This window comes from Aspergillus ambiguus, assembly GCF_047715705.1.
Source record: "Aspergillus ambiguus strain CBS 117.58 unplaced genomic scaffold BDV59scaffold_7, whole genome shotgun sequence".
Taxonomy (NCBI): domain Eukaryota; kingdom Fungi; phylum Ascomycota; class Eurotiomycetes; order Eurotiales; family Aspergillaceae; genus Aspergillus; species Aspergillus ambiguus.
In genome coordinates, this window is record NW_027395520.1 from 602,858 (window position 1) to 626,716 (window position 23,859).

General features: G+C 54.4%; 10 protein-coding genes and 1 non-coding gene across 11 annotated transcripts; 5 read left to right on the forward strand and 6 right to left on the reverse strand.

The window, feature by feature from the left end:
• The first annotated feature begins 43 nt into the window (after positions 1 to 43).
• BDV59DRAFT_174005 (phosphoglycerate mutase family protein) lies at positions 44 to 1,576 on the forward strand. The gene is made up of 4 exons (XM_073688996.1): positions 44 to 497; positions 555 to 773; positions 839 to 1,081; positions 1,147 to 1,576. The coding sequence occupies exons 1-4, from the start codon at positions 390 to 392 to the stop codon at positions 1,534 to 1,536; spliced, it is 960 nt and encodes a 319-aa protein (XP_073550243.1). The 5' UTR covers positions 44 to 389; the 3' UTR covers positions 1,537 to 1,576.
• Positions 1,565 to 2,906, reverse strand: BDV59DRAFT_174010 (mitochondrial 54S ribosomal protein uL22m). Its single transcript, XM_073688997.1, has 2 exons — positions 2,831 to 2,906; positions 1,565 to 2,776 (listed from the first exon to the last, which is right to left on the reverse strand). Exons 1-2 carry the CDS (start codon positions 2,877 to 2,879, stop codon positions 1,749 to 1,751), a joined length of 1,077 nt encoding a protein of 358 aa, XP_073550244.1. The 5' UTR covers positions 2,880 to 2,906; the 3' UTR covers positions 1,565 to 1,748.
• Positions 2,907 to 4,012: 1,106 nt separating this feature from the next.
• On the forward strand, positions 4,013 to 7,919 carry BDV59DRAFT_200126 (U6 snRNP complex subunit PRP24; the record flags this gene model as incomplete). The annotated part of the gene is made up of 3 exons (XM_073693507.1): positions 4,013 to 6,487; positions 6,542 to 6,769; positions 6,825 to 7,919. The coding sequence occupies 3 exons, from the start codon at positions 4,013 to 4,015 to the stop codon at positions 7,917 to 7,919; spliced, it is 3,798 nt and encodes a 1,265-aa protein (XP_073550245.1).
• On the forward strand, positions 7,802 to 8,164 carry BDV59DRAFT_174015 (uncharacterized protein; the record flags this gene model as incomplete). The annotated part of the gene is made up of 1 exon (XM_073688998.1): positions 7,802 to 8,164. The coding sequence occupies exon 1, from the start codon at positions 7,964 to 7,966 to the stop codon at positions 8,159 to 8,161; it is 198 nt and encodes a 65-aa protein (XP_073550246.1). The 5' UTR covers positions 7,802 to 7,963.
• A 213-nt stretch (positions 8,165 to 8,377) lies between these two features.
• Positions 8,378 to 9,468, forward strand: BDV59DRAFT_155875 (uncharacterized protein). The gene is made up of 4 exons (XM_073687435.1): positions 8,378 to 8,692; positions 8,746 to 8,807; positions 8,859 to 9,149; positions 9,207 to 9,468. The coding sequence occupies exons 1-4, from the start codon at positions 8,593 to 8,595 to the stop codon at positions 9,378 to 9,380; spliced, it is 627 nt and encodes a 208-aa protein (XP_073550247.1). The 5' UTR covers positions 8,378 to 8,592; the 3' UTR covers positions 9,381 to 9,468.
• Positions 9,469 to 9,555: 87 nt separating this feature from the next.
• On the reverse strand, positions 9,556 to 10,389 carry BDV59DRAFT_200128 (putative pathogenicity factor; the record flags this gene model as incomplete). The annotated part of the gene is made up of 1 exon (XM_073693508.1): positions 9,556 to 10,389. The coding sequence occupies one exon, from the start codon at positions 10,387 to 10,389 to the stop codon at positions 9,556 to 9,558; it is 834 nt and encodes a 277-aa protein (XP_073550248.1).
• A 281-nt stretch (positions 10,390 to 10,670) lies between these two features.
• Positions 10,671 to 13,445, reverse strand: BDV59DRAFT_191907 (uncharacterized protein; the record flags this gene model as incomplete). The annotated part of the gene is made up of 2 exons (XM_073691968.1): positions 10,671 to 13,164; positions 13,219 to 13,445. The coding sequence occupies 2 exons, from the start codon at positions 13,443 to 13,445 to the stop codon at positions 10,671 to 10,673; spliced, it is 2,721 nt and encodes a 906-aa protein (XP_073550249.1).
• A 1,297-nt stretch (positions 13,446 to 14,742) lies between these two features.
• Positions 14,743 to 15,147, reverse strand: BDV59DRAFT_174021 (uncharacterized protein). The gene has a single exon (XM_073688999.1). It carries the CDS (start codon positions 15,103 to 15,105, stop codon positions 14,788 to 14,790), a length of 318 nt encoding a protein of 105 aa, XP_073550250.1. The 5' UTR covers positions 15,106 to 15,147; the 3' UTR covers positions 14,743 to 14,787.
• Positions 15,148 to 18,241: 3,094 nt separating this feature from the next.
• BDV59DRAFT_200130 (uncharacterized protein) lies at positions 18,242 to 18,566 on the reverse strand (the record flags this gene model as incomplete). Its single annotated transcript, XM_073693509.1, has 2 exons — positions 18,242 to 18,319; positions 18,375 to 18,566. The coding sequence occupies 2 exons, from the start codon at positions 18,564 to 18,566 to the stop codon at positions 18,242 to 18,244; spliced, it is 270 nt and encodes an 89-aa protein (XP_073550251.1).
• Positions 18,567 to 20,629: 2,063 nt separating this feature from the next.
• On the forward strand, positions 20,630 to 22,585 carry BDV59DRAFT_174022 (DEAD/DEAH box helicase). The gene has a single exon (XM_073689000.1). The coding sequence runs from the start codon at positions 20,680 to 20,682 to the stop codon at positions 22,327 to 22,329; it is 1,650 nt and encodes a 549-aa protein (XP_073550252.1). The 5' UTR covers positions 20,630 to 20,679; the 3' UTR covers positions 22,330 to 22,585.
• Positions 22,586 to 23,648: 1,063 nt separating this feature from the next.
• Positions 23,649 to 23,730, reverse strand: BDV59DRAFT_t68. Its single transcript has one exon. It is a non-coding gene; the product is annotated as a tRNA-Ala (tRNA).
• Between the last annotated feature and the right edge of the window lie 129 nt (positions 23,731 to 23,859).

Consider the following 23,859-nt stretch of genomic DNA (forward strand, 5'->3'; position numbering starts at 1 on the left):
CCGGGACTCTCAGCGTCATAAGTTCTCTCGATAAGCCTACCTACCGTAGGGGCCTACATAGGTATGGATGTCTCCATTTCATCCCATACTTATTGTAATCTCCTGCTCTCTCCACATCGTCCACCCCACTAACACTGGATCCGCTGAACGTCCAGCCACCATGGCGAGGGTCCCGCTTAGCGCCCGCCCGACCTTCTTCCGACCCCGTTATCGACCGGTCGACGAGGAGGACGGCGCCAGCACGAGCTATCCCGTGGGGTATCGCTGGAAGAGACTATTTCAGATTCCTGTGATCATGTAGGTGATCCTCACCAGCCCGAAATGCGCCAGATCGCCGCTGATCCATCAGTCCGCTCCTCCTGGTGGCCACCGTCCTCGTAGCTGGCGTCATGGCCATGGTGGAATCAGTCCCCGGAGAGTCGCATTTACAGTTCACAACTGTCACGGGATATTTTCTCCAGGACGAGCCGACGACCGACCCGAGCAAGTTCGACTACGTGAGTCCCTGCACCCACGGATACTACTGCTAGTAGTCCAAAGACTCAACCCCTCAGGTGGCATCCAACTTTGGATTGATCGCACGGAGCTACGACTCCGACGCGGCGTTTGATCCCAACGGCCAGAAGACGCAATGGGAGCGTTTCGAGCATCACATCAACCAGCTGAACCATGACAGCCCGTCCGACTCCAGCTACCGCGTCCTCTTCCTCGGTCGACACGGCGAGGGCTACCACAACGTCGCGGAGGCAAAGTACGGCACTGCGGCCTGGGATGTATGTGGGAGCTCCCGCTCCCGGGCACATTCGCATTCGCATTCGCAAACTAACCGACCCTCCAGTGCTACTGGTCGCTCCTCGACGGAGACGGAAACACCACCTGGGTCGACGCCCGACTCACCCCGACGGGAGTATCGCAGGCGCGCACGGCGCACACCGCGTGGAAAACCCAGCTGGCGAACAAGGCGCCCTCTCCGCAGGCCTACTACGTCAGCCCGCTGAACCGGTGTCTCGCCACGGCTGCGGTGACCTTCAGCGGGCTGGATGTCCCGTCCACGGCGCCGTTCCAGCCGACGATCAAAGAGGTGCGCATGCCCCTGAGCAGCACAACCCGCCCGCCTGCACAAAACCCCCACTAACTGTACACTAGCTCCTCCGTGAAACGATCGGCCTGCACACCTGCGACAAACGCTCGTCCAAGTCCGCCATCCAGGCGGAGTACCAGACGTATCGGTTCGAGGACGGCTTCGCGGAGGAGGACCCGCTGTATGATGCGCAGCTGCGTGAGTCCAACTCGGCGCGGGATGCGCGGCTGCGGGAGCTGCTCTTCGATGTGCTGGGCCACGATGCGAGCACGTTCCTGTCGTTCACGGCGCATTCCGGCGCGATCACGAGCATCCTGAAGGTGGTGGGCCATCGCGAGTTTGCCCTGCAGACTGGGGGCGTGATCCCGGTGCTTGTGCGGGTGGAGCGGGTGTCGGGCCCGCCGCCAGTGATGCGGGTTGATCCGCCGACGACGGCGCCGGATTGTGATGAGTAGTGGGGGGAGTAGTACTCTACATAACATGTTTCAAAGATGAATGGATTGATATATTCATATTGTACACGTATCGAGCCGGGCCGGAATGACCCGGGAGAAATGCAAATGAACTATAACGCTGACAGCCAGCGGACAAGTGCTTCAAGGTCTACAAATCATACAAAACGCCGAGAACCGTCCCAGGTCGAACGAAGAGAACAGGTAAGATCCCATCACCAGCTGTAATACTGGTTCTGGGCGGAGATCTTGCGGTCCGGGAGTTGTGTCCAGAGATTGGACTTGCGCTTGCGCTGCTCGGCCGCGTCCCGGTCCCGCCACTCCCGGATGCGCGTCTTCTCCTCCTTCAGCAGCACCGACAGGCCGGTGTACGGCGGCCGGAGGAGGTTGATCTGGCCGCGGGCGCGGTGATCGTAATCGACGCCGTAGGGGCCGCGGTTGACCCAGGCCTGGGCGATGTAGATGGCGGAGGGGTCGGAGATGGTCTTGCGCTCGCCGGATTTGAGGGTGACGGTGATGGGGGGCTGCTTCTGCGGAGCTTCGCCAGCGACGGCAGCACCCAGACCCATGCCGGAGCGCACGATGGCGACGTTCTTGGCGTGCTGGAGGTGCTCCAGGACGTCCTTGGCGGCCTTCTTCTTGCTGAAGCGCATCTGCAGCATGGCCTCGTCGATGTTCTTGCCGGCGATCTGGCGCGCGAGCGGCCCCAGCTTCTTGACCGACGTCTTGAACCAGTGCGACTTGGACAGCGACTCGCGCTCCGAGCGCAGGATCTGCTCGGTCCTGGTGAGCCGGCCGCGGCGGCGGACATCGCGCACAACCATCTTCCGCTCCCAGCGGGTGCGGGCCTCCGGCCGCGGATCCAGCACCGTCTGCATGTTGACGCGGTTGCGCTTCTCGACCGGGTAGAAGTCGGCACCTTCTTGGTCCTCGGCGGCAGTGGGTTCGGCAGCGGGTTTGCGGGCGGCCGGGGTGCGTCCGGACGCAATCAACTTCGGAGTGGCCTCATCCTCGGCGAAGATGGAGTCGGCACTCAGGGCACCCTCGCGCTTGGGGGGAGCTTGAGGACGACGGGTGATTTTGGGCTTGGCGGCGTCGGACTTGCCGCCGAAGAAGAAGTTCTTGATGGAGGAGAGGGCGGAGGGGGAGTCGGAGTTGTTGTTGTTGTTGTTGTCTTCGGGGAGACGACGAGGCACGGAGGCCGTCAGGGTTCGGCGAGGGACGTAGGTGAACCCCGTCCGGGCTGGAGAGGTGAGTGTGGGAGATTCGAAGAGTGTCAGGAGGGGGAAAGTCTTACCTGACCGGAGGAGATGGCCAGAAGGATTGACAGCACCCATTGAGGCCATGGCGAGTGGGTGACGAGGGGGAAGAATTGGGCGATGCGGATGTGGATGGAGAGGAAGCAAAAATAAAAGCGACGGAGAGATGCTGCGCAGTTGGTCGCTGCGGGCGGCCGGAGCACCGCCAGCACGGCCACCGAGTCGGTCAGCCACGTGTGGCGTGTGCACGACGAATGAAAAATGAACGGTATTAAAATCCTCAGGATTTACGGGGATTAATTAATAGGGATGTTTAGCAAATTAAGCGGATTTATCCGATGATTTCATAGTTGGGAGTCGCGGGTCTGGGAGTTCTGCATGGGATTCTACGGCGTCCATAGCAGAGGTCTGTCTGCAGAAGATCGTGACAATATCACTACATTCTCTCTTCTGTTCTACCCTATCCTCTTCTCCTCTACCCTCTCTATCCTCTTCTCTACTACTCTGTTCTATTCTACCAGACTCGCTTCTCTCTCTACCCACCTCGTCGGTATCTGCCGAGAGCTCAATCATCATAATCTTCCTCATTCTCCACCGACGTCGATCCACTGCCCTCATCGTCAACCTCTTCTCTCATCCTTTCTTCTCTCCTCTCTCTCTCTCTCTCTCTCTTCTTTCTTCTCTTTCTCCCTCCTCCACCTGACTCTCTTCCTCTCCCTCTCTTTCCCTCTCTCCGTACGTCTCTTCCTTCTCTGCCTTTCCTCTCTTCCTCTCTTCCTCCTCCCGCCTTTCTTCCAATCACTAACTCCTCTCAGCTCTCGAGAGCTTCATCCTTCGTTCCTCTCGCCTATCCTCTCCCTCTCTCCTCATCGTCAAAGAACACCTCAACCCGCATTCTCTGCAAAGATCCTTCCCTCACTCACACCAAACAACCCATCTGCTCGCGTGTCCCTCTTCCCCTCGTCGCACGCCTCAACGGTCTCGACTGGCGGTCACCGCTGCAGGAATGGACTCGCTGATGAGGCGACTCCCGGCTGTTCTCTAATAACCGATTGGATATCTCTTTCCTGGACCTCGGAATCCCCTACGTCACACCTCTCCGTTGAGCTTTCCCTACCGTCTCTCCGCTCTCCTGCCGCGATAGACCGAGAATGGACATCAATTCGCTACTTTCCCCCCAGGAGTCGAATCAACAATCGGGGCGTTCGACCCCAAACACCATGCCTCCCTCCACCGGCGGCGCTTCCCTCCCGGCCACATCGGCCCCCGTCAATAAACCTCTCCGCAAGGGTCGCTCCAATGCCGCTCGTCAGGGTATGACCTCTTCACCGCTCGCGCAGCACGTCTACGCCCCCGCGCAGCTGTCCGAGCCCTCCCCCCCGGCCATGAGCCCAACTGTCGGTCCCAACATGGGCGGCGGCAGTGGGACACCGCCTGCGACCGACCTGGCCACGTCCCGGCAACCGTCCACCCCCGGCATGGATACCTTGGCCGACTTGGCTTCCATGCAGCACCACCAGCCGCCGCGCAACAATGCATCCTTCCTCCGAAGCACCGAGTCCTACGAAAGCCAGCTCTCCCCGTCCACCATGTATCCGCATGTCAGCTCCATCGCCCACAACACCCCCACCCCCCGCTCCTCCTTCGATATCGCCATGTCCGATGGGCCCAAGGAAAGCGCCCGCAGGAATTACGCCGATACCTCTCTCCTCCCGGATGCGCAACGCATGGCGACCGAGCTGTTCGCTCGCATCCAGGAAAACCCCCATGACTACGACGCCCACGTCAACTTCGTCCGTCTCCTTCACGAGGGTTTCCGGAACCACTGTTTTCCCCCGAGTAAGCCCGGCGAAAAGGGTGACCCGCGCCAGTACGATCTCCTCAAGGATATGCGCACCGCGCGCGAAGAAATGGACAAGCTCTTCGCCATGGGGGAGGACCTTTGGTTCGACTGGGTCGGCGACGAAGGCATGTTGGCCGCGTCCGTGAACGAGCGCATCGCCGTGATGGAGCTGTGTCAGCGATCCGTCGAGGAAGAGTACGGAAGCACCAAGCTCTGGTCGACATATGCCGACTGGGTCGCCCACCTCTACGAATCCGCCCACATGGACCCCAGCGAGAGCAGCTGGTCCGAAGAGGATCATCTCATCGGTCGCGAGGTCTTCTCCCTGCAAACCGTCCTGGACGTGCTGCAGAGAGGCGCCGAGGCAACGCGCTGGAGGATCCACGACAGCCACGTCTTATGGGACCAACTCATGACCTGGTACATGCGAGATCTTACCCGGGATCCGACCCCGGAGAAAATCAATCAGATGATGGGCCTGTTCGATATGCGACTTCAGATCCCGCACAAGACCTGGCAACAGACCTTCGATACGTATTCCCACTTCATTTCCGAGTACGCCAACGCGAACTACGAGAACATCATGGCCGACGCGGTGAGTCGGTACGCCGACGCTAAGCAGAAGTGGGAGGCGCGCGAAGTCTTCGAGGACAAGCTGGACAACGCCGTCAAGGCGGGAGACTTGACCTCCGAGTGGGCCATTTTCCTGGAATACGTCGAGTGGGAGCTCGGTCGTTATCGTCGGAAGCGTGGCAGTTTCCATCTCGTCAGCGCCCTCTATCAGCGCGCCGTTCTCCGGTTCCCCACCGACCCCAACCTGTGGGAGGAATTTGTCATGTTTCTCATCGACGAGTCCTTGCACCACCACGCCGACACGACCACGCTCTCGACTCTCGACCGTGCCACCCGACACCTCCCCACCTCTGGAACTCTCTGGTCGCAGTATCTCCTCAGCTCGGAGAGGGAAGGGCAATCCTTTGCGAAGATTGCCGGCATCAAGCACAAGGCCACCAGCACGGGGCTTCTCGACGTGGGCGGGATGGAGGAAGTCCTCAAGGTGCACACCGCCTGGTGTAGCTATCTCCGTCGCCGGGCCTTCTTGTCCGACTCGACCGATGAAGACCTGGACGTGGCCGAGGTCGGAATCCGATCCGCCATTGAGAGTGTCCAGGAACTCGGCGAGAAGAAATACGGCCGCTCGTACCAGGGCGACCCGCTGTTCCGTCTCGAGCGCATCTACATCCGGTATCTGAGCGAGAGCGGCAGCTGGGATAGCGCTCGAGAAACCTTCAAGGGACTTGTGGGCCGCCTGGGCCACAGCTACGAGTTCTGGCTGACGTATTACGAGTGGGAGTTGATTTCGTGGAGCAAGTTTGTCCAGGGCGAGGCCACTGCCGACGCCGCTCGACGCACCCCGAACCCCAGCTACGCCACCGCCGTCTTGAAGCAGGCCATCAAGCGCACGGATCTTGATTGGCCCGAGAAGATCATGCAGGTCTACATCGCCCACTGCGAAGACTACGAAGACTCGGACGAACTACAGTACGCCATCATCGAGACCCGGAAAGCCAAAAGGGCGGTGGATACCCGCCGGGCGCACGAAGCGGCGCTGGCACAACAGGCCCAACAAGTCGCAGCGGAACAGGCGTCGCAAGCCGAGAAGCGAAAACGAGACGACGAATCTAGCGTCAACGGTGTGCCCACGAAGAAGCTTCGCAGCGATGAGGATGCAGCGCCGGCGCCGGAACCCGAACCCGCGGTGCCCCAGCGAGACCGCGAGCATTCGACGGTCATTGTAAAGAACCTGCCCCATCAGATCACAGAACACAAAGTCCGCCAGTTCTTCCGTCATGTATGTGTCAACCCCCTTCTGCCTTTTGTGTGCGCTATGCTGATATACCATTAGTGCGGGACCATCAATAGTGTGAAGATGCTACCTGGGGAAGATGGCAATTCGGAAGTGGCCATCATCGAGTTCAATACAAGCGATGAGGCGCTTGTTGCGCAGACCCGGGATCAGAAATTAATGGATGAGAACACGATCGAAGTGCAGCTGGGCTCGAATTCGACGTTGTTTGTGACTAATTTCCCCCCAGCCGCTGATGAGAAGTACATTCGAGATCTCTTCCGCGAGGTAGGCGATACCCCCATCTCACCCGCCTAAGCACACCCATCTAACTCGCGACCAGTGTGGCGAAATCGTCGATATCCGTTTCCCCTCTCTCAAGTATAATACACATCGTCGGTTCTGCTACGTGCAATTCAAGACCGGCGAAAGTGCACAAAAAGCTACGAAACTCGACGGCACCGTGGTGGGCAACAATCTTCATCTAGTCGCCAAGATCTCCGATCCGTCGCGGAAACAGGATCGCCACGGACCCATGTACGAGGGTCGCGAGATCCACGTGTCCAACGTCGATTGGAAGGCCAATGAGGACGATCTCAAGGAGCTATTCTCGAATTACGGCAGCGTGGAGCTGGTGCGCATCCCCCGCAAGGTTGACGGTGGCAGCAAGGGCTTCGGCTATGTTGTTTTCTCCACCAAGGAAGAAGCCCAGGCGGCGCTTGCGCTGCACGAGCACGAATTCCGCTCGCGCCCTCTCCATGTGAAGATCTCCGCGCCGCAAGGTGCCAAGCGCAGCGCGACGACGATCGTCTCCCGCGTGGAGAAATCGGCGTCTCCGTCCGGCGATGTCAACGGCATCAAGGAGTCGAGTGAGACGGATGGATCCAGCGCAGACCGCCGCGCGCGAACGCTGGCGTTGATGAATGTCCCCGACACGGTGAACGACGCGCGGATCCGCAGTCTGGCGGAGCCGTACGGCAAGCTCATCAAGGTCGTCCTGCGTCCGGACCACCAAGGGGCTATTGTGGAGTTCGCCGACGTCCAGGAAGCGGGCAAAGCGTCGTTGGAGCTCGGCGGGCAGGAAATCGCTCCTGGTCGACCTCTCCGCGTGGGTACGGTGCCGGAAATGCTGAAACAGTCAGCAGAGAAGAAGGGCGGAGGCCCAACTCCCCACGCCGGCAGCAAGTCGAAGGAAAAGACCGGGGGGTTCTTGCAGCCCTCCGGACCTATCAGACGGCCCGCTCAGCCCGGTTCGCATGGCGGTCGGCGCGGCGGACTAGGGGTGAAGCGGAATGGGGAAAGAAAAGGTACGAGCACCATGACGACGACGACGACGACGACGACGACGAGCGACAGTGCCCCTTCGGGCGAGGCAGAGAACACAAAAAAGAGCAACGACGACTTCCGCGCGATGATTCAGAAGGGTCGGGAGGATTAAGAGGGTTGTTCCGTGAGTTTTGGGCGTCATGGGAAGTGAACTGCATGGCAGGGTCGGCGTTCGTCTTCGTCCCTCTTCTTCGCCTGTCCTTGTTCCGTTTCTTACTTTCTTTGTTCTACCTTCTACGATTGAGGTATCGTGCTGGTGGGCAGATGTATCCTTGTTTTTTTTGCCGTGTATTATGCCGAATGTGTAGATTAGGGGACTTTTGCTCTGCCTGTTGCGGGCGAATGTATACCTGATGACGTCATCCAGCACTAGGGAGCGCGCAGATGATCGCGCATAGACCTCTCGAGGAGGGGAAACGAATCCAAACCCAGACGTGTGGTACACGGACAGTAGCCGTGGGTCTTGGAAGTATGTAGCCAGCGTTGTGTAGGTGGTGTATACTGCGTAGATGGAGGGTCCTCGATCGGGAAGTACTTAGGGTTGTCGCATTGGGACATGTAACGCATGACCTCCGCCCTTCCATCCTCTCTCAACTTCTCCTCTCCTCCTCCTACTCCTCCTCCCCTCTCTCCTTATCACTTCTCTTCTCTCTGTTATATCCCTCCCATATCCATCCTTTACGACCAGGCGGACCCCTCCCTCTACTCCACCGCCTCTCATCCTGGTATCCCCCCTCCTGCCGTCATCTCTCCCTGTCATCCAACACTCAACTACACCCCACACTATGGACTTCCATCTCGTCCCCCGTGGCGAAGACCGCAACTATACCGGCTTCCTGACGAAAACAATCGTCTACTGTGGCACGTTAATCGTCTTCCTGGCCTGTAAGCCCTTTATGCGACGCATCGTCTCATCCCCCACTCATGCACTGGCGCAGCCTTCGGCTTGACCATCTCCTCCATCGCTGTCCCAAAATGGGTCAGTTACCACAGTGAAAAGGTGCGACATCTCCTACTCGCTACCGTCGTCCAAGCCCTGACCTTGTCACAGCCCTCTTTCCACTACTCATACGGCCTCCACCGCCGCTGTTCCTCCCTCACCGACACATGCGAGAGTTTCCCCCAGCGCGACGACTGCCACGGCGAGGACCGTTACTTCTGTTCCATCTGGCGGTCGGTCGGCTTCCTCATGTCGTTCGCCGTCGTCCTTGAAGGCATGGCCCTGGTGGCATACGTGATTGTGTTGTCCGGGGGGAAGCGTCTGCGCGAGTCGGGCTGGAAGATCCTCAGTCTGTTGATTATCCTGTCGGCGGTGGTGCAGGCCGCCAGCATGTCCATTGTGGTAGGTGTTGCATCTGCGCGGGATGGCCCGTTTGTTCGGTGGGTACTAACGGCGTAGGCCTACCTCTTCGACAACGAAGACCGCTTCTTCATCGGCTGGCGACTCGACGAGTCCTGGATTTACTGCACCGTCAGCTGGTGCGTGAGCCTGTTCTGCGCCGGCGCGCTCGCCTTCGCCGCGCATACTCTGCCATCCGAGGGCGGGTATGAGTTGATTCCGGACCATTCGTAGGTAGCATGGTATGTTCGTTTCCTGTTTGTTGGTCGGCTGTCCGTATATTCGTTTTAATGGTATATGCTTTCTAGCGCTGGATTTTGAGCCCGTGGGTGTACATAATGATTGCGTATAGTTTAGATGTCTTATGATATGATGAAATCTGCAGCTAGTCCACCTGCCAGACGTCCTGTCACTCCTCCGTTCTGTCTTCTTCCTCGTCCACAGCATCCCCATCCTCATCCATCTCCTCTCCGGACCCAAGCGGCTCCGCATCCTCCCCCTCCTCCCCAGGCACCCATCTCTCAAACGTCGGCAGGATCTCAATATCCGGAAACCGCACCAGCTCCAACCGCCCGCGGTCCTTCTGGCGCGCCAAATCATCCATCACCCGGCGCAGCAACGCGCGGAGCTCCCCAAAGCTCTTATTCGCCCCGAGCTCCCCATGCAGCCACGCCGGCACCGGCGCTGCCACTACCCGCGGCGTCCTGCGCTTGCCTTTGCCCTTCCCTTTCCCCTTCCTCCTGCCTTTACCTTTCCCTCTTCCCTTTCGCTTCGCCTTCGCCTTCGTTGCCTTTGATCGTCCCCTCGACCGACGACCAGAGCCACCCGCATCATCATCATCATCGTCGTCGTCGTCGTCGTCGTCGTCGTCGTCATTGCGCACCACCCTACGCGGAGCCGCAGCCACCCCTGGAGTCAACCGCTCAATCTCGCGCTTGCGCAGCACAACGGCAAAGCTGCGCACGCCGCCCCAGACTTCCATGCGACGCAGCGAGTCCAGCAGCAGCTCGCACTGCATGAACGGCCATGTCTCGGCGCGGTAGCGTGCGCGTTGGTAGTGCTTGCGGCAGTAGTGAACCCAGACGTGGGCCGGGAAGCGGCGGGTGGCGGTCTTGTTGCGCCCGAAGATGTGCGAGATGACCTTACGGGGAGGAGGGTTGGGCAGGCCGGTGGCTGGGTCGATTGGGGTGGTGGTGCAGGGGATGGTGAATTCGCAGGTCGGGACGGTTGCCGTGGTGGACATGTTGGATGCTGATGGAGGAAGGTAGGCAGAGAGAGAGGCGGGGGGGAGAGGATAGATTGGTATATATGTGGAACGATTCGCAATTCATTGTCATTCTATATCGTACGCGCCGTGCGCCAACGCCATGCATCAAAGCCCATTCCAAGACCGTTCGTTCACCCTGAACAAAGACTTCCGGACAAAACATCCAAGACATCCCCATGCAAGACATACAATGCATCAAACATTCAACATACATCAGTCAGTCCATCCATCAATCAATCAATCCATTATTCCATCAATCAAATGGCGTACCCCGTCGTGATCTTGGGGACATACTTGCGGATCGCCCGTCCGTTGTTGCACCCCACGCCGCCGATGTCGATCGTCCCCAGCTCGCGGCTCAGCGCGTCCATGCCACCGCGACTCCCGGACACCGGGAACGCCTGCGATGGCGCCGGCGGCGCCGCAATCGGCACCTTGGCCGGGATGGGCGGTCCCGGGTTGGCGGGCTCGTACAATCGGGAAGGCGAGCGACCCGGGGACGCCGAGCCGCGAAAGGAGGACTGCGGTGACGGGGTCGTCGCGTTGGGCGTGCTGTACGTCCGTCCATGACCGTAGCTGCCGTAGGGGTCGCGCCCGTGGCTCATCTCGCTGGTCGGCGGGCGGCCGCGCATCATGTCCGGCATCGCGTACGACTGCGGCCGTCGGGTCGTGCCCATCGGGGCGGGTCTGCTCCGCGGCGGGCCCCATTCCTTGGCAGGCACTTGCGGCTTTGCGCCGGTGCGGGCGGGCGCGTTGCGGAATCGCACGACCACGCCGGGCTTCTTGGTGTTCTTCCGTTCCGGTTCAGGAGCCCACGTGTCGGTGGGCAGATGGTCGGACGGGTCGATCTCCTTGCCTTCGTCATCGTAGATCGGTCCAGGGTCTCGCCCGGCTTCGGCTTCACTGCGGCGGGCCGCGTCCATGGCCTGGGCTGGGGTGTCGTATGCGGGGGCGGGGTCGTGGAGCATCGCCGATCGCGCCGCGTTGGGATTGAACGCATCGAAGGAGTCCGGCGAAAACGGCATCTGAGATGGTTCGTGTCCTCCGGACGAGGACGGCCGGGGACTGATGGACTTCCTCGGGACGACTGACAACGGACCCGGGCTGACAGACTTGCGGGGCACAATGCGAGTCTCCGAAGTCGCGGAGCCTCGGCTCGCGATGGGACGACGCTCGTCCACCGACGCCGAGTGGTGGTCGACAGGGTAAGGGGGGAGAACCGGGGAAGGCTCCCGAGGCGGCATCATCTGATCGTCCTCGAACATCGCACTTTGCCGGCGCGACTGGCTCTCTGCGACAGCGCGGTCCGACTCCGCGTCGGCGACGATAGGATCAAACCCGGCGACCAGGCTGGGGGGCATATACGACTCGCTGGTCTGGAGGGGCATATCGTGCATCCGGCCCCCATCGATGGACGGGTGCGACGGGGGCCCCATATTTATCTCGCGGGGCGGGTGCGGAGATGCGTACTCTGGGGAATAAGCTTGGTACGGAGAAGTCGGTGACGGTACTAACTGCTGACTGGACTGGCCGACACCCGATCGATGCACAGGAGGTGGAGGCGGAGGGCCTTCCTCCTCTTCATCCTCTACCCGTGGTTGCATCGTTGCGTACTCGGCGTGGTATCCATCGCGACTTGGTGGTGGCCGTATCGGAAGGGGATCGTGTACGAGCGAGTTGCTGTGGGGGCGATAGTAGTGGTCACGTTCGACAGGTCCTGAACGCTGCGCATACTCCAAAGGTGCAGGTTCCTGCATCCCGCCGGAGGAGCGGGGGCGGTATCGCGAGCTATGTCCTTGAGGGACCATCTCGTTACCGGGTGGGTAGGGTTCCACGGTGGGAAAGTGGTAGTTGCTATGGTGGCTGCTCGGCCGAGGCGGTTCGGCCGTAGGGGGCAGTTCTGCAGGCTCCGGGATGTACTGTTCTGCACGAGTCACCGGGATGTCTGGCCGGGAGTATCGAAAATCTGCTGGAGGCATGTTTCCGTATCCCGAGCGGGGTCGAGCGTATGAACGCGAATCATACGCGTCCACAGGTTTCTCGCGGTGGGAAGGATAGTATGGATCTTGTGGCATTCGTTTCGACGATCCAGATAGCGGCGGAGGAGCGGTAGGTGCTTGGTTCCAGTCTCGGTGGAAGTCATCGGGGGTTTCATAGTTCCTCACGGGGCGGGACGTGGGTGGTGGGCCATATACAGGGGCATCGTATGGAGGCATATCGGGCGCAACAGGATGCCTAGAATGATGGCCATAGTCGGCAGGGGGCGCAGGGGGGGCGGAATCGTTGGGTAGTGGGCGAGAGATAGGCTGTTGGGGTAATGGTAATGGGGCGGAGGGGGCCTTCTCCGTTATCGTAGGTCGTGGCGGAGCGCCGGGAGGGTCGCTAGGCAGCGGGCGTCGCTTGACATCTCGGGGCTGACGGGGTCCGGACAGGGATGATGAGCTGACAGGGGCGGAGCCGCCAGATTTCGCATGGACTTTCTCGGCTGCCTGGATCCGGCGTTCAATCACGGCCTCATCTTCTGGTCTCGTGTCATAGTAAGTCATCTCGATGCGTATCTCGCCCGCATACTTCCCACGGAATTGAAGCGGGTGCCATTGGTCGCTCTGACCGCCTCCGGGGATAATCAGATCCTTCAGATCAACCCAGGTCTCTCCGATGAGATCGGTCCGCTTATCGTCGTTGAACACGGATATTTTGAGTCTGAAATAGTCGGGGGATTCGTGAACGGTGAAACGGAGCTCTTGATCCCTGAAGGATGTCAATATGCGACGGGGTTCATTGACATAAGTGACATGGACTCACCATTTCGGGGTCTGACCGCCTCGCAAGTCCGTGTCTGTTTTCTTTGCCTCTTTACCTAGACGCGCAGCACAATAGGGGTTCTGCTTTCCCATGGTCTTGCGATTGGGGAGATTTTTGGCACGATCGACGACGGCCACGAGGGTGCCAATGGCCGGACCATCGACGGACATATCTGCATAGATCCCGGCGGCATGATTCACCTTGGACAGCTTGGATGGTTTCGACATGGTGAGCTCCCCACAACCAAGTGGGATTGAACGCGGAAAGAGTGTCTGAAGTGAAGGAGATTAAGGAGTGACGAACTGGAGGAGCTAGGGGGAAGGTAGGGAACGACGAAGCTAAGGATGCAAAGAGCGAGACCAACGAAGCCAGGGAGGGATCATTGGGAGGAGAAGATACTCCGTAGCTGGGGACAACGACGGGGATGTGGGAGATGCAGGAGACGAAGGGAAGAGAGGGATGGAAAGAGAGAGAGGGAGACAGAGAGAGTGAGAAGAGACAGAAGAAGAGCAAGGAGGGGAATCAACAACAACCGCGATAAGGCCGTGGGGCGGCAGTTCTGGATTCTGGGTGGCTGGTCGAGGTGGCTGGTCGCGCGTGGTGATTGGTTGCGGGAGGCGGTTCCTGCAGCGGAAGTGGGGCCCAGGGCTGGATCGGGATTAGCGGGGGACTAGTCGCTTTCCGGCATCGAGTCTCGAGTCATCGGATTTTCATACGGCGGACAGAGGTTTGTATACGCCGGAGTGCCAGAGATGAAAGGACTAGAGTATGGGAGTATGTAGAGTATGTATCATTCCTACTATCTGTCTGTCCGTCTGGTCCGCTTGTAAAGTACCTATTAATAACCACCTACGTCACTCCGACCAGGCAGTCGTATTACTATTTCCATCCGTCCAATCAGCGTGGTCTCTGCCCGTCCGATCTATATTAATCCTGATGAAGAGATGCCGTCTCAAGACATTGCAGGGATCTCAGCTGTCGGCATAGTTCTTTTCCCTGACCTCATGATTTCTTTCGTCAAGAGATCCCACCTGGCGGAATCCCCCACACTCCCTAAGATCCGATGTGGATCTCTCCGGATGAAGTCAATGCAGCCATTCGCACTACGCAGTAGATAACTCCTCCATTGGAATACAGTCTACTAGATGACACTTGGCTGTGAATTGAAGCTGTCGCCTGTTCCACTAAAAGAATTACTGAACTAATCCTCATAGCATTGAAGATTCTCTAAGCGACAATTAGCTCGTATTTCCGCATTGAGCCAGAGACGGTTACATCGCCCGCAGGACTCCATCACTATCTCTATCTGTTACTTTCGATGTATGACCTATGATATCATATATGGCCCTTTTTTTTTTTTTTTTCTCTCAGTTGCTGCTCTACGTCCTGTGAAATGCAGATCGAGCGTTGTAGCCCCCTAGCGACTTCAGGAATGGATGATCCTTGGCCATTAACCTATCTCATGACAGAGGTTATTTTTACCATCAATGAATCCAAGACACCAACAATACCCTCAATTTTTTTAAAGACAGTTGTCCTCACAATTTGGCCACAAAAAAAACCCGCCCCCTAAGGATCTCCAGGAAATCTGAAACTCTCCGTCGTCGCCTTCAGCTGCTTACGGCACTGTTCAAATACTTTCTGATCTTCCTTCCCAAACGAATTCTCGTCCTCATTGTCCGTCATTGGCCCCATCCAGGCTGGTGTAGGGGCCTGATATCCGCAACCACGGATGGTAAGCTCGAAAGGGTTTTGATGCTCCAAAAGTTCAGTGAATATCTCTCTCCAAACCCCACCTGACAGTGTGACCTCAGAAAGCTCAAGGCTTCTCAGTGTCTGGCGAAACTTCCGTAACTCCCTCAATAAATCACCGCTAGATACGCTCATTTTCAGTAACTTCAGGCAACGTAAAGGCGCGTCTCTGGCGATCGAACGAAGAGAAATATCGTCGTCGTGCTTAAGACCGATCAGCTCGACATAGAGGAGGTTACTTCCATGCTGCATTTCTCCACACGTAGGTGCAGGTTTGTTATCTAGAACCCCTACCGTTGGAGACCATTCGATGCGAATGTAGCGTAATCGTCGCATTATGTCCGCCAGAATAGATTTGGTCTGGGAAGGCATTACCATAAATTCTTGGCCATGCTGGAACATAATACTGAGAGCTTTCAGATCCGTGGACCGCTTATGGAGGGCCTTGAGAATGATTGTAGAGTATTTCATTCTCCTATATCTGTAGTCGTGTAGAAATGCAGGGAATCCGACGGAAATAGCGCGTAAATTAGTGAGCATCTCCAAACAGGGTACCAACGTTTTATACAGAATACCCATATGCTCATGTGCATCCTCTATAGGGTTTATCATCATCCTTCGGTTAAATTCTCCCACCGATAGATATCGTATGAAGCACGAATAGCGACTTTGGGATAGGTGTACAAATTTCGCATTGGAGCCCAGACCGTGGTGGTTAAAGTAGCGGTACAGAAGGTCTGTAGCACTACAACTAAGCCGGTGATGGACGAGACGAATAAGCTTGAGTATTCTGTTATTGAAGGTCAATCTGGTATCAAACAGGCTCTTTCTTTCGATTGTGTCCCTAAGGACATATTCCTTGTCAATGGCGCAGTAGAATATTATCTAATGGTCAGTCCTGTCAGCCAAGCGAGAAGCTTGAAGATGTGAAATATTCTCTTCTACCTCGTCAAGCAACTCTTGAGACAAATCCAAAATTCCAGTGGATTCTACTCGCACTTTCTTGTCTGGTCTCGCTTTTTTCTTGCGCGGCATGATGCGGCCAAATAACTAGGGAGAAGAAGATCTATAACCGCAATCAGCAATTGATATTTTGGAGCCATGTCTACGAGAACGAACAGTAACTATGGCGGCATGTAGGCTTTGATGGCCACAGAGATCAAACACTGGCATTTGTATTAGCTCCCGCCTATTTCAGGTCATAGTCAGCGAAGGGAAACTAATCAAAATAAATGCACACAGACTTACTCTTTCGGAGTTTGTTGAGATATTGAGATTATAACAACAAAACGGGGGGTTGTTTCAGGGGAGGGGCACTGATATCTGACATGAAGGAATATTGACGTTAGACGAGACAAATCCTGAGGTCATGATAAGAACCGTACCTAGCCTGGCTCGTTCTCTCTTTACATCATGCATATCTTTATGGGACGCACCCAGATCTAGAAAGTTGCTAATGGTGGTAATGCACAGTGGCGCCAGTGCTATTCAACAGCAGTGTCGATTTACCCACGGCAGGGCTATCGTAGAAATACGCATGAACCCTAGATATTCTTCAACATACCACATATTTTGTTATACAGAATATCTTTTGTAGAATATGTACTGGATGGGTTGCTCCTATTATAGAAAGTGTGATGTGATTACCAAAATCTCACTTAGCGCGTGGAATTGTTCAGATCATAGGTTTTTTTGCTATTACTGAGGCAAGACCCGTTTCTACAGCGGATTTTTCCCTGATATACTCCACGTTCTGTGAATATAAGCTCCACCCCTGGTATATAACCCCACGCGAAATACTTCAAACCTTCCCTTCTATCTACTGTACTCTCTCTTGAACTTCCCTCTCAACTCGACTACATTTTCTTGACACCCCAGATACCAACAACAGATAGCCCCTTCACCATCCTTCGTAACAATCAAGATGTCTAACGTCTATTGGAGTAACGGACACCAATGGGTCCCTGTGTGGGTTGCGATCCGTGTCAGCCGACTTAGCAACTTTCGCAGGCTGCGGGGTCAGCTTTTGGAGGCTATGTCTTCCCTTCGAAACAGAGGTGGCTACCAGCTTCACTACTCTCGTCCTATTTTCACCTAGGGTTGGGTTGTCATCAGAGTTGATATTTTAGCTTACTCTGCGGTTTCACCTCGCGAGGCCGCCCGCACCCTTGCCATGGATGAGATTCGCTGGAGACTTGCACACGACATGTACTAGGCCATCAGCTTCTTCTAGTATACTACTTTATTGACTCTGTGCTGCCTTATGAGTTCTCAACAGCCAATGATAAAGCATCCATCTACAATGTAGAGGAGTATCTATTATGCGAATTCCTACATAATTCTCCCGGGCTGGTCCGATTAAACATCCATCATAGTTGAGAGACTATGTGCAATGGTTGCACTCTTCGTCTAATGGCGGTGTTATATGTGTAGTAGTCTAAGTGGATTGTTATGCATATGGTCTCCGAGTGCCCCTCAGCTTACATGCCATTTCTTGTTCCCGCAACTCGAGTGGCAGTTCATAGAGTAATGGGCTTGAGCTGGTAGGAACTTGAATATGCGTGTCTCGCGAGTCAGTTTATTTCAACGTTCATTTACCCAATCAACAATTTATTTGGTTTTGAACATGTCCCATACAATGGTAGGATATATTTTAAGCACTCCAAAATCAGACACAGGTAGAATTATGTAATCCCTGGGCCACAACTATAACTCTTTAACCTCTGATAATTTAGTTAAAGAAATTTATGTAGGCTTAAGCTCCCAGATCTAAGGTGGTCTCTCCGTTATCTCTGATCCTGCTTCGATATATTACCAAATTCCTATTTATACTAATACATCTCACCTTGCCCCGTATATGCCCATTCCGTTCTAATACTTATTTTACATTTTGTCAATTTTTAGTGATTGACACCTCATTCTGTAGTCAAAACTATTTGAAACAACTAACCGGTATCGCAGGTGACTTTTGCAATCATTTTTGAACAGGTTATATGTCCAAGGCGTTCGTACTACATGTCAACTACAGAGTGAGTGTAATATTTGTCCCCGGGATATGCAATTGATTGAAGTAGACAACTAACATAGAGAAGCAAAATAAGACACGTGAACTCATAGAGCGACAAGAACGAATGTGAGTAAACAATTTCTAGTCCGATACTCCCATACTCATACCTTCGCCCAAAAATTCTCTGCTGCCATCAATCTCAAGCCTAAATTTCACGCCAATGCTACCCAAATCGACGGCTCCAATGTATTCTCTATGAAGGAATTACGCCTTCTCGTTGCACTTGCAGACTTCCCAGAGGAAGCCACCGCAGTGTCCACCGTTGCGGCCAATGCTGGAGCACTATTCTCGCGATTAGTGATTATTGTCCAAGTGGCTATAGTTGTTTGGTACTCACGTAGTTGGAGCAAGCGTAGTCATCGGGGCATCCATATCCCCGCTTTTGCATCATGTGGTTGTCCCGTTCCTGGCCAGGAGGGATGAACGTCTTGAGGTCGCCGTCCTCGGACCCGGTCTTGGTTTCGGGAACAGCGATGGCAAGGCTGGTGGCAATGAGGGAGAAGAGAGCGATGGCCTTGGTGAACTGCATTTTGGTAGTTGGGATTGTTTATTCGGGAAGAGGGTCTGAATATTTGGCTTCGAGTTGGAAGTTCTGAAAGTCTGATCGTCGGATTGTTTGAATGTGATCTGATGAGAATTGGTTGATCTCGAGGGGATGTAGAAGGGTATTTATGTCTTTTTGCGACTACCAAGCCAGGTTTGCGGATCCATCATGAGGTCTGCTCGTGTATGGAGTTATTCAACGAAGTCCAGAGTTGATGCTGCTACGGAAATGCTATACGAAGTCCTAATGATAGAAATCTAGTTCTTTCCGCGTCGTTTAACCCTCCACAACATTCCATTGCTTCGAAGGCCATCGTGTGGATCTCGGACATCTCGTATCCAATTGTCGAACCCAAATCCCCAATCATCTACTTGGCCTAGTATAGAAGCATCGGAATGGGATATACGACATCAGCCTCACATATTCAGGTCTTGGTAGTTCTTGGCTCTCGCGTAGGAGTGGTGATACGAATAAAACTAACTGTACGATCTTGGTTGGGGCCGAAATATGTTATGATACTATAGATAGGCGGAATACGGGCGTTCCTGAGCTAGCTTTCCCGATCGACATGGTAGGGCTGTCGTGGATTGTGTAAGTGTCATCCCTGCAGCATTTGCCTTCCGGGGCTTGGGTTGAATACGAATTCTACTATACTTACCAATCAGCATTATCAAAAACGGTGTGCACAAACTCTGTAAGAAAAGGCCTGGAATGGATTACTTATCCAAAACGTTCAGGGTCCGGCCTGCAGAACATAGCCCGATACCGAGGGCTTGTCGAATACGATGATCGGCAGCGCTAAGATCGTAAATAGAGAAAATTGATCTTGGAGCGAGATTCTATTTTCATCCACGGGAAATATCGTATAGTCAAAGGTAAATCCCGAAAGTCTGTGACTGAAGTACAATTGTATACTCGGTCGGAGGAACTACAGCAGCATTATTCCCCCTCCCTTATCAAAAATAGGTATGGTGCTGACATTGTTGGTCAGGACATCAACTGGTGTCACACGTCGCAGGTAGACCTAACTGTAACTCAACAAAATTGAATGTTTGCAGCTCATTTCTAAGGTCGTCCGCCTAACGGTACCTTTAGAACTGATAGCCCAGCGTCGTATCCGTGGGTATTTGTGTATTCCGTCAGTCAGTAACACCATTTCCATTGTGCGGTATATTTTCTCTCTCAACTCGGTGGAACGTCAAGAGCGGAAGCAGGAATTGACTATTCATTCATTTGAATAAACCCACATATAAACTGGGAAACATCCCCGGTGTATGTCAATGCAGCATACAATCTCCAAAAGAAAACCATTTACATACACTACATAAGACAATAAGGGTATCGTCTTGCCAACCATGACCAAGGTGAGATACATGATCGTCATTGATCATATTGTATACACTGAAGATTTGAATGACCACTTGGGCTAATAGTTGGAGATAGATTTCTCTCCTTGCTCTGTCCTTGGGCACCCTATGTATTGCAGACCAATGCAACACCATCTACATTTACAATGACGCTTCGTGCGTCCTGCGTAGTGACTTTAGATCACTTCCTGCCCTTGGCGACTGTACCCCTCACGGAGGAGGCCTCTGGGCCACCTTGTTCATTGCACAACCAGGACAGCATATATGTAGTGAAGGGGAAACTCTACAGATCCAAACATATAGGGACAGGTACTGCATGGACGAACTCTCACTATTCTGGGCCACTACTGCAATCAACAAATGCGGAAAGATACCACCCGATAATTTGGACACCAAATCCTACAAGATCCGTTGTACGGAGTCACCTCGGGAATGAACGGACAATTACCTTGAGTAGTTCTTGAGCAGCTGCGGGCTCGGAGGAATGCGAGGGAAACCGAGTGAAGAATTGGTTATTTCCTTCATAGTACTGTTCCTAGCGGCAGGTTCCATTCATTCCAATGCAGTAAGGGCGGTAGTTCCAGTTTCTCCTGGTTGCCATCTGTAGAAAAAAAAATTACCCAATGCGGTTAGACCCCCCGGACGGTCAACATCAACTTGAAGTTTTCAGTTGCTGGTCGACAACCGAGCAACACCCCCAACCCCGGTTTCCACCCTTACTCTTGCCCTTGATGCAAGATACCAGGATGAACGATGGCGTTCAGGCGTACAGAACCATGGCTGGGAAGCTGAATTCCAGACTCCTCCAAGCGCTCGACGTGATGGGATTTGCGTCCATGACCCCAGTGCAACAACGCGTCTTGACTGAACTGCCCAACTGGCGCAGTGACTGCCTTGTACAGGCCAAGACGGGTACGGGTAAAACCCTGGCTTTTCTACTTCCTACGTTGCATTGTCTCCTCGAAGGTCGTTCCGCGCCACCAAGGGGCCAGGTCGCTGTCCTGATCATTACGCCTACTCGAGAGCTTGCTCAACAAATTGCAAAGTCGTGCGATCAACTCACTTCCCAACTTGCGAAACCCCTGGAGTGCCACATTGCCGTGGGTGGAACGGCGCGGGCGTCTGCTCATTCGCGCTTCATGAAGGGGGCGCCATCCGTTCTGGTGGCAACCCCGGGACGGCTGACAGACTACCTATCCGATGCATCTACCGCGAAGAAGCTATCTAACATCCAAACTCTGATTCTGGACGAAGCGGACACCATGCTCGACAGTGGGTTTATTGCCGATGTGAAGCGGATCCTCCAACTCATTCCACCCAAAAGCACCGGCTGGCAAGGTATGTGCTTTTCGGCCACGGTTTCACCCAAAGTCAAGGACGTGATCAGTGTTGTACTGAAGCCGGGCTACAGTAGCATTTCGACCATTGAGGAGAATGAGGTGCCAACGCATGAGAGGGTGCCTCAGTACCACGTCCTGATCCCGTCTGTGGCAGACATCTTTACCACGCTTGCTTCCCTTCTTACGCTGGAAATGAAGGGTAGCTCGAAAATTATAGTCTTTGGAATTACGGCGAACATGGTCGCACTCTTCGCAGCGGCCTTCTCTCAGGGGCTGACACCGCTGAGAGTGTTCGAAATTCACTCCAGGCTCAGCCAGAGCGCTCGCACAAAAACCACGGCTCAATTCAAAGACGCGACAGCCGGGATTCTTTTCGCCTCCGATGTCATTGGACGTGGCATGGACTTCCCCAATGTCGACTTGGTCATCCAGGTCGGCTTGCCCTCAAACGCGGATCAGTACGTTCACCGGGTCGGTCGTACCGCCCGCGCTGGAAACGACGGACGCGCCATCATCCTGCTCACACAAGCGGAGTCGTTCTTCATTAAAAACAACCGTCACCTACCAATCCAGTCCCATCCCCAGACTGACTTGATCAATGCGAGTGCCTCCTCGTGCGTCGATGCTGTCACACAGGCCATGTACGACGTTGATGAGTCCACAAAACAACGCGCGTACTCCTCTTTCATAGGCTTTTTCGCCGGATCAGGGTTTTTGAAACAACTTCGTCTTGATAAAGCCGGTCTCGTTCAACTGGCCAACCACCTGGCGATAAGTGGCATGGCATGCCCTGAACCTCCGCCGATGGACAAAAAGGTCGTTGGCAAAATGGGCTTGAAGGGTGTTCCTGGGTTCAACTACGGGAACGGCAGTGATTTTGCTAGACCGAATGGTCATTCCAGAGGCAAGACTCGAGATGTGCTAAGCCCCGGAGCTAGTCGAGGAGGGCAAACCGATGGGGTTCAGAAAAAACGTGGAGGTCGCGGAGGTCGTGGAGGACGTCGCGGGGGCGCGCATGGAGGTAAGCAGAGGAGAGGATAGGGCCTTTGCAGTCATTAACACCTGTGACTGTGGCAATCCGACAGCATTTTCGTTTTAGACTTAGAAAAAAAGCCGTTGGGGTGATTTTATTGTGTATCGGTAATATAGCTTTCATCATTTGTTGCGCAGGCTCATGCCCGGAGGTTTCCTCTGATAATCCTCAGTCTGGCCTCTATTCTTCTGTGTTCAACATGTGATAAAATTCTAGAATACACTTTTATGAGGGTAATGTGTGAGAGCCTTCGCGACTAATATAGGACGCAAATATATGCCTCCGTCGTACATGCACAAAGGGAATAGATAGTCCGCATGGAATGGCCACCTCTATCCGGCAGGATATTAAAGCCATGAGGTCCCCAGGCTATCATGCCCCATTCGAACCGTGGTCGAAGTAAGATCAATTGCAATATCTCTCTATTATATTGCCATATTTTACATCATGGGCTCCTCAGTGACCAGTTTATTTAGGGTATGTGGAGTAAAAGTGCCTGTGAATTTTCCGTCTTTGCGCTCAGCGCCAACTAACAAGAACCATGCACAGTCCTTCATATTGGCGTTTTCCCTTTGCTTTGGAATAGTAAATAGTGCCCACTTCTGGTCGTTTAGCGATGTCAGCTGCCGCACCCGCACTGGTAATGTTGCAGTTTCGCAACTTGGAACGTGCCTCCCTCATAACATAAATGGCGCCTTGGGCTCAACCTTCTTTTGTGATGAATACAATTCCCTGTGCCCAAGTGGTATAATTCGTGTCCATGCTTATGATAATTCATACTGTGGTGGGCCCCAGCTGAGTGCTTGGTGGATCACGGCCAACAAATGTGATCATACGCCCAGGACCGTATGGGCTGGATCTCTAGTGTTCGAATGCTACGAGCCAGGCTGATGGCGACGTGAGCCGGCTGAGAACTCATCGGATCCTTCAGTAAACGAACCGAGAAAGCAATGAGTATTAGGAGTTTGGTTATTGTGCACACCGTGAATATGAAGGTTAAGCTTGGGTCTCCGTATGGAGACCAAGGACGTTGACTAAGGCACTTCCTGTTACGTAGTCATTATGCTGGCACCTACCTAAACATCTTTGAATATGACAACTACGAATACAGGTACATTCGTATCTGGTAGCAGTATTGATCCGCCAGAATATATTCCCGAGTTTGCGGAAAGGCAATCCGCAAGATCTAGCTGAAAGTCACATATACACTTATTCTACCCACTGAATAATGAGGTGATTAAATTAACAGCGGATAGATAGATATATACAGACAAAAAAAGGCAAGAAAAGAACGCCAGAGATCATTCCATGGGGACCAAAAAAAAGATGGAGTTGCGGGGAATCGAACCCCGGACCTTTCGCATGCGGTTGCATGCTAAGCGAACGTTATACCACTAAACCACAACCCCGTTCGTTGGAAGAGCCCGTTATTAATCGACTCAAGAGGCACGGACTAAGTCCGGCATTACTTACCCCTTTGGGACTGACCGAACGACGCTGATTATACCCGATCAAGAAAAAAAAACTTCCCAGTTTCC

What these genes read in the sequence shown, in the direction of transcription:
- BDV59DRAFT_174005 (XM_073688996.1), top strand. Translation starts at nt 390, where the DNA reads ATGGCCATGGTGGAATCAGTCCCCGGAGAGTCGCATTTACAGTTCACA. An exon ending in ACGGCACTGCGGCCTGGGAT is followed by an intron (nt 774 to 838) that starts GTATGTGGGAGC and finishes CCGACCCTCCAG; the next exon opens with TGCTACTGGTCGCTCCTCGA. An exon ending in TCCAGCCGACGATCAAAGAG is followed by an intron (nt 1,082 to 1,146) that starts GTGCGCATGCCC and finishes ACTGTACACTAG; the next exon opens with CTCCTCCGTGAAACGATCGG.
- BDV59DRAFT_174010 (XM_073688997.1), bottom strand. Translation starts at nt 2,879, where the DNA reads ATGGCCTCAATGGGTGCTGTCAATCCTTCTGGCCATCTCCTCCGGTCA. An exon ending in TGGCCATCTCCTCCGGTCAG is followed by an intron (nt 2,777 to 2,830) that starts GTAAGACTTTCC and finishes TCACCTCTCCAG; the next exon opens with CCCGGACGGGGTTCACCTAC.
- BDV59DRAFT_155875 (XM_073687435.1), top strand. Translation starts at nt 8,593, where the DNA reads ATGGACTTCCATCTCGTCCCCCGTGGCGAAGACCGCAACTATACCGGC. An exon ending in TCAGTTACCACAGTGAAAAG is followed by an intron (nt 8,808 to 8,858) that starts GTGCGACATCTC and finishes ACCTTGTCACAG; the next exon opens with CCCTCTTTCCACTACTCATA. An exon ending in CCGCCAGCATGTCCATTGTG is followed by an intron (nt 9,150 to 9,206) that starts GTAGGTGTTGCA and finishes CTAACGGCGTAG; the next exon opens with GCCTACCTCTTCGACAACGA.
- BDV59DRAFT_174021 (XM_073688999.1), bottom strand. Translation starts at nt 15,105, where the DNA reads ATGAGCGTATCTAGCGGTGATTTATTGAGGGAGTTACGGAAGTTTCGC.
- BDV59DRAFT_174022 (XM_073689000.1), top strand. Translation starts at nt 20,680, where the DNA reads ATGCAAGATACCAGGATGAACGATGGCGTTCAGGCGTACAGAACCATG.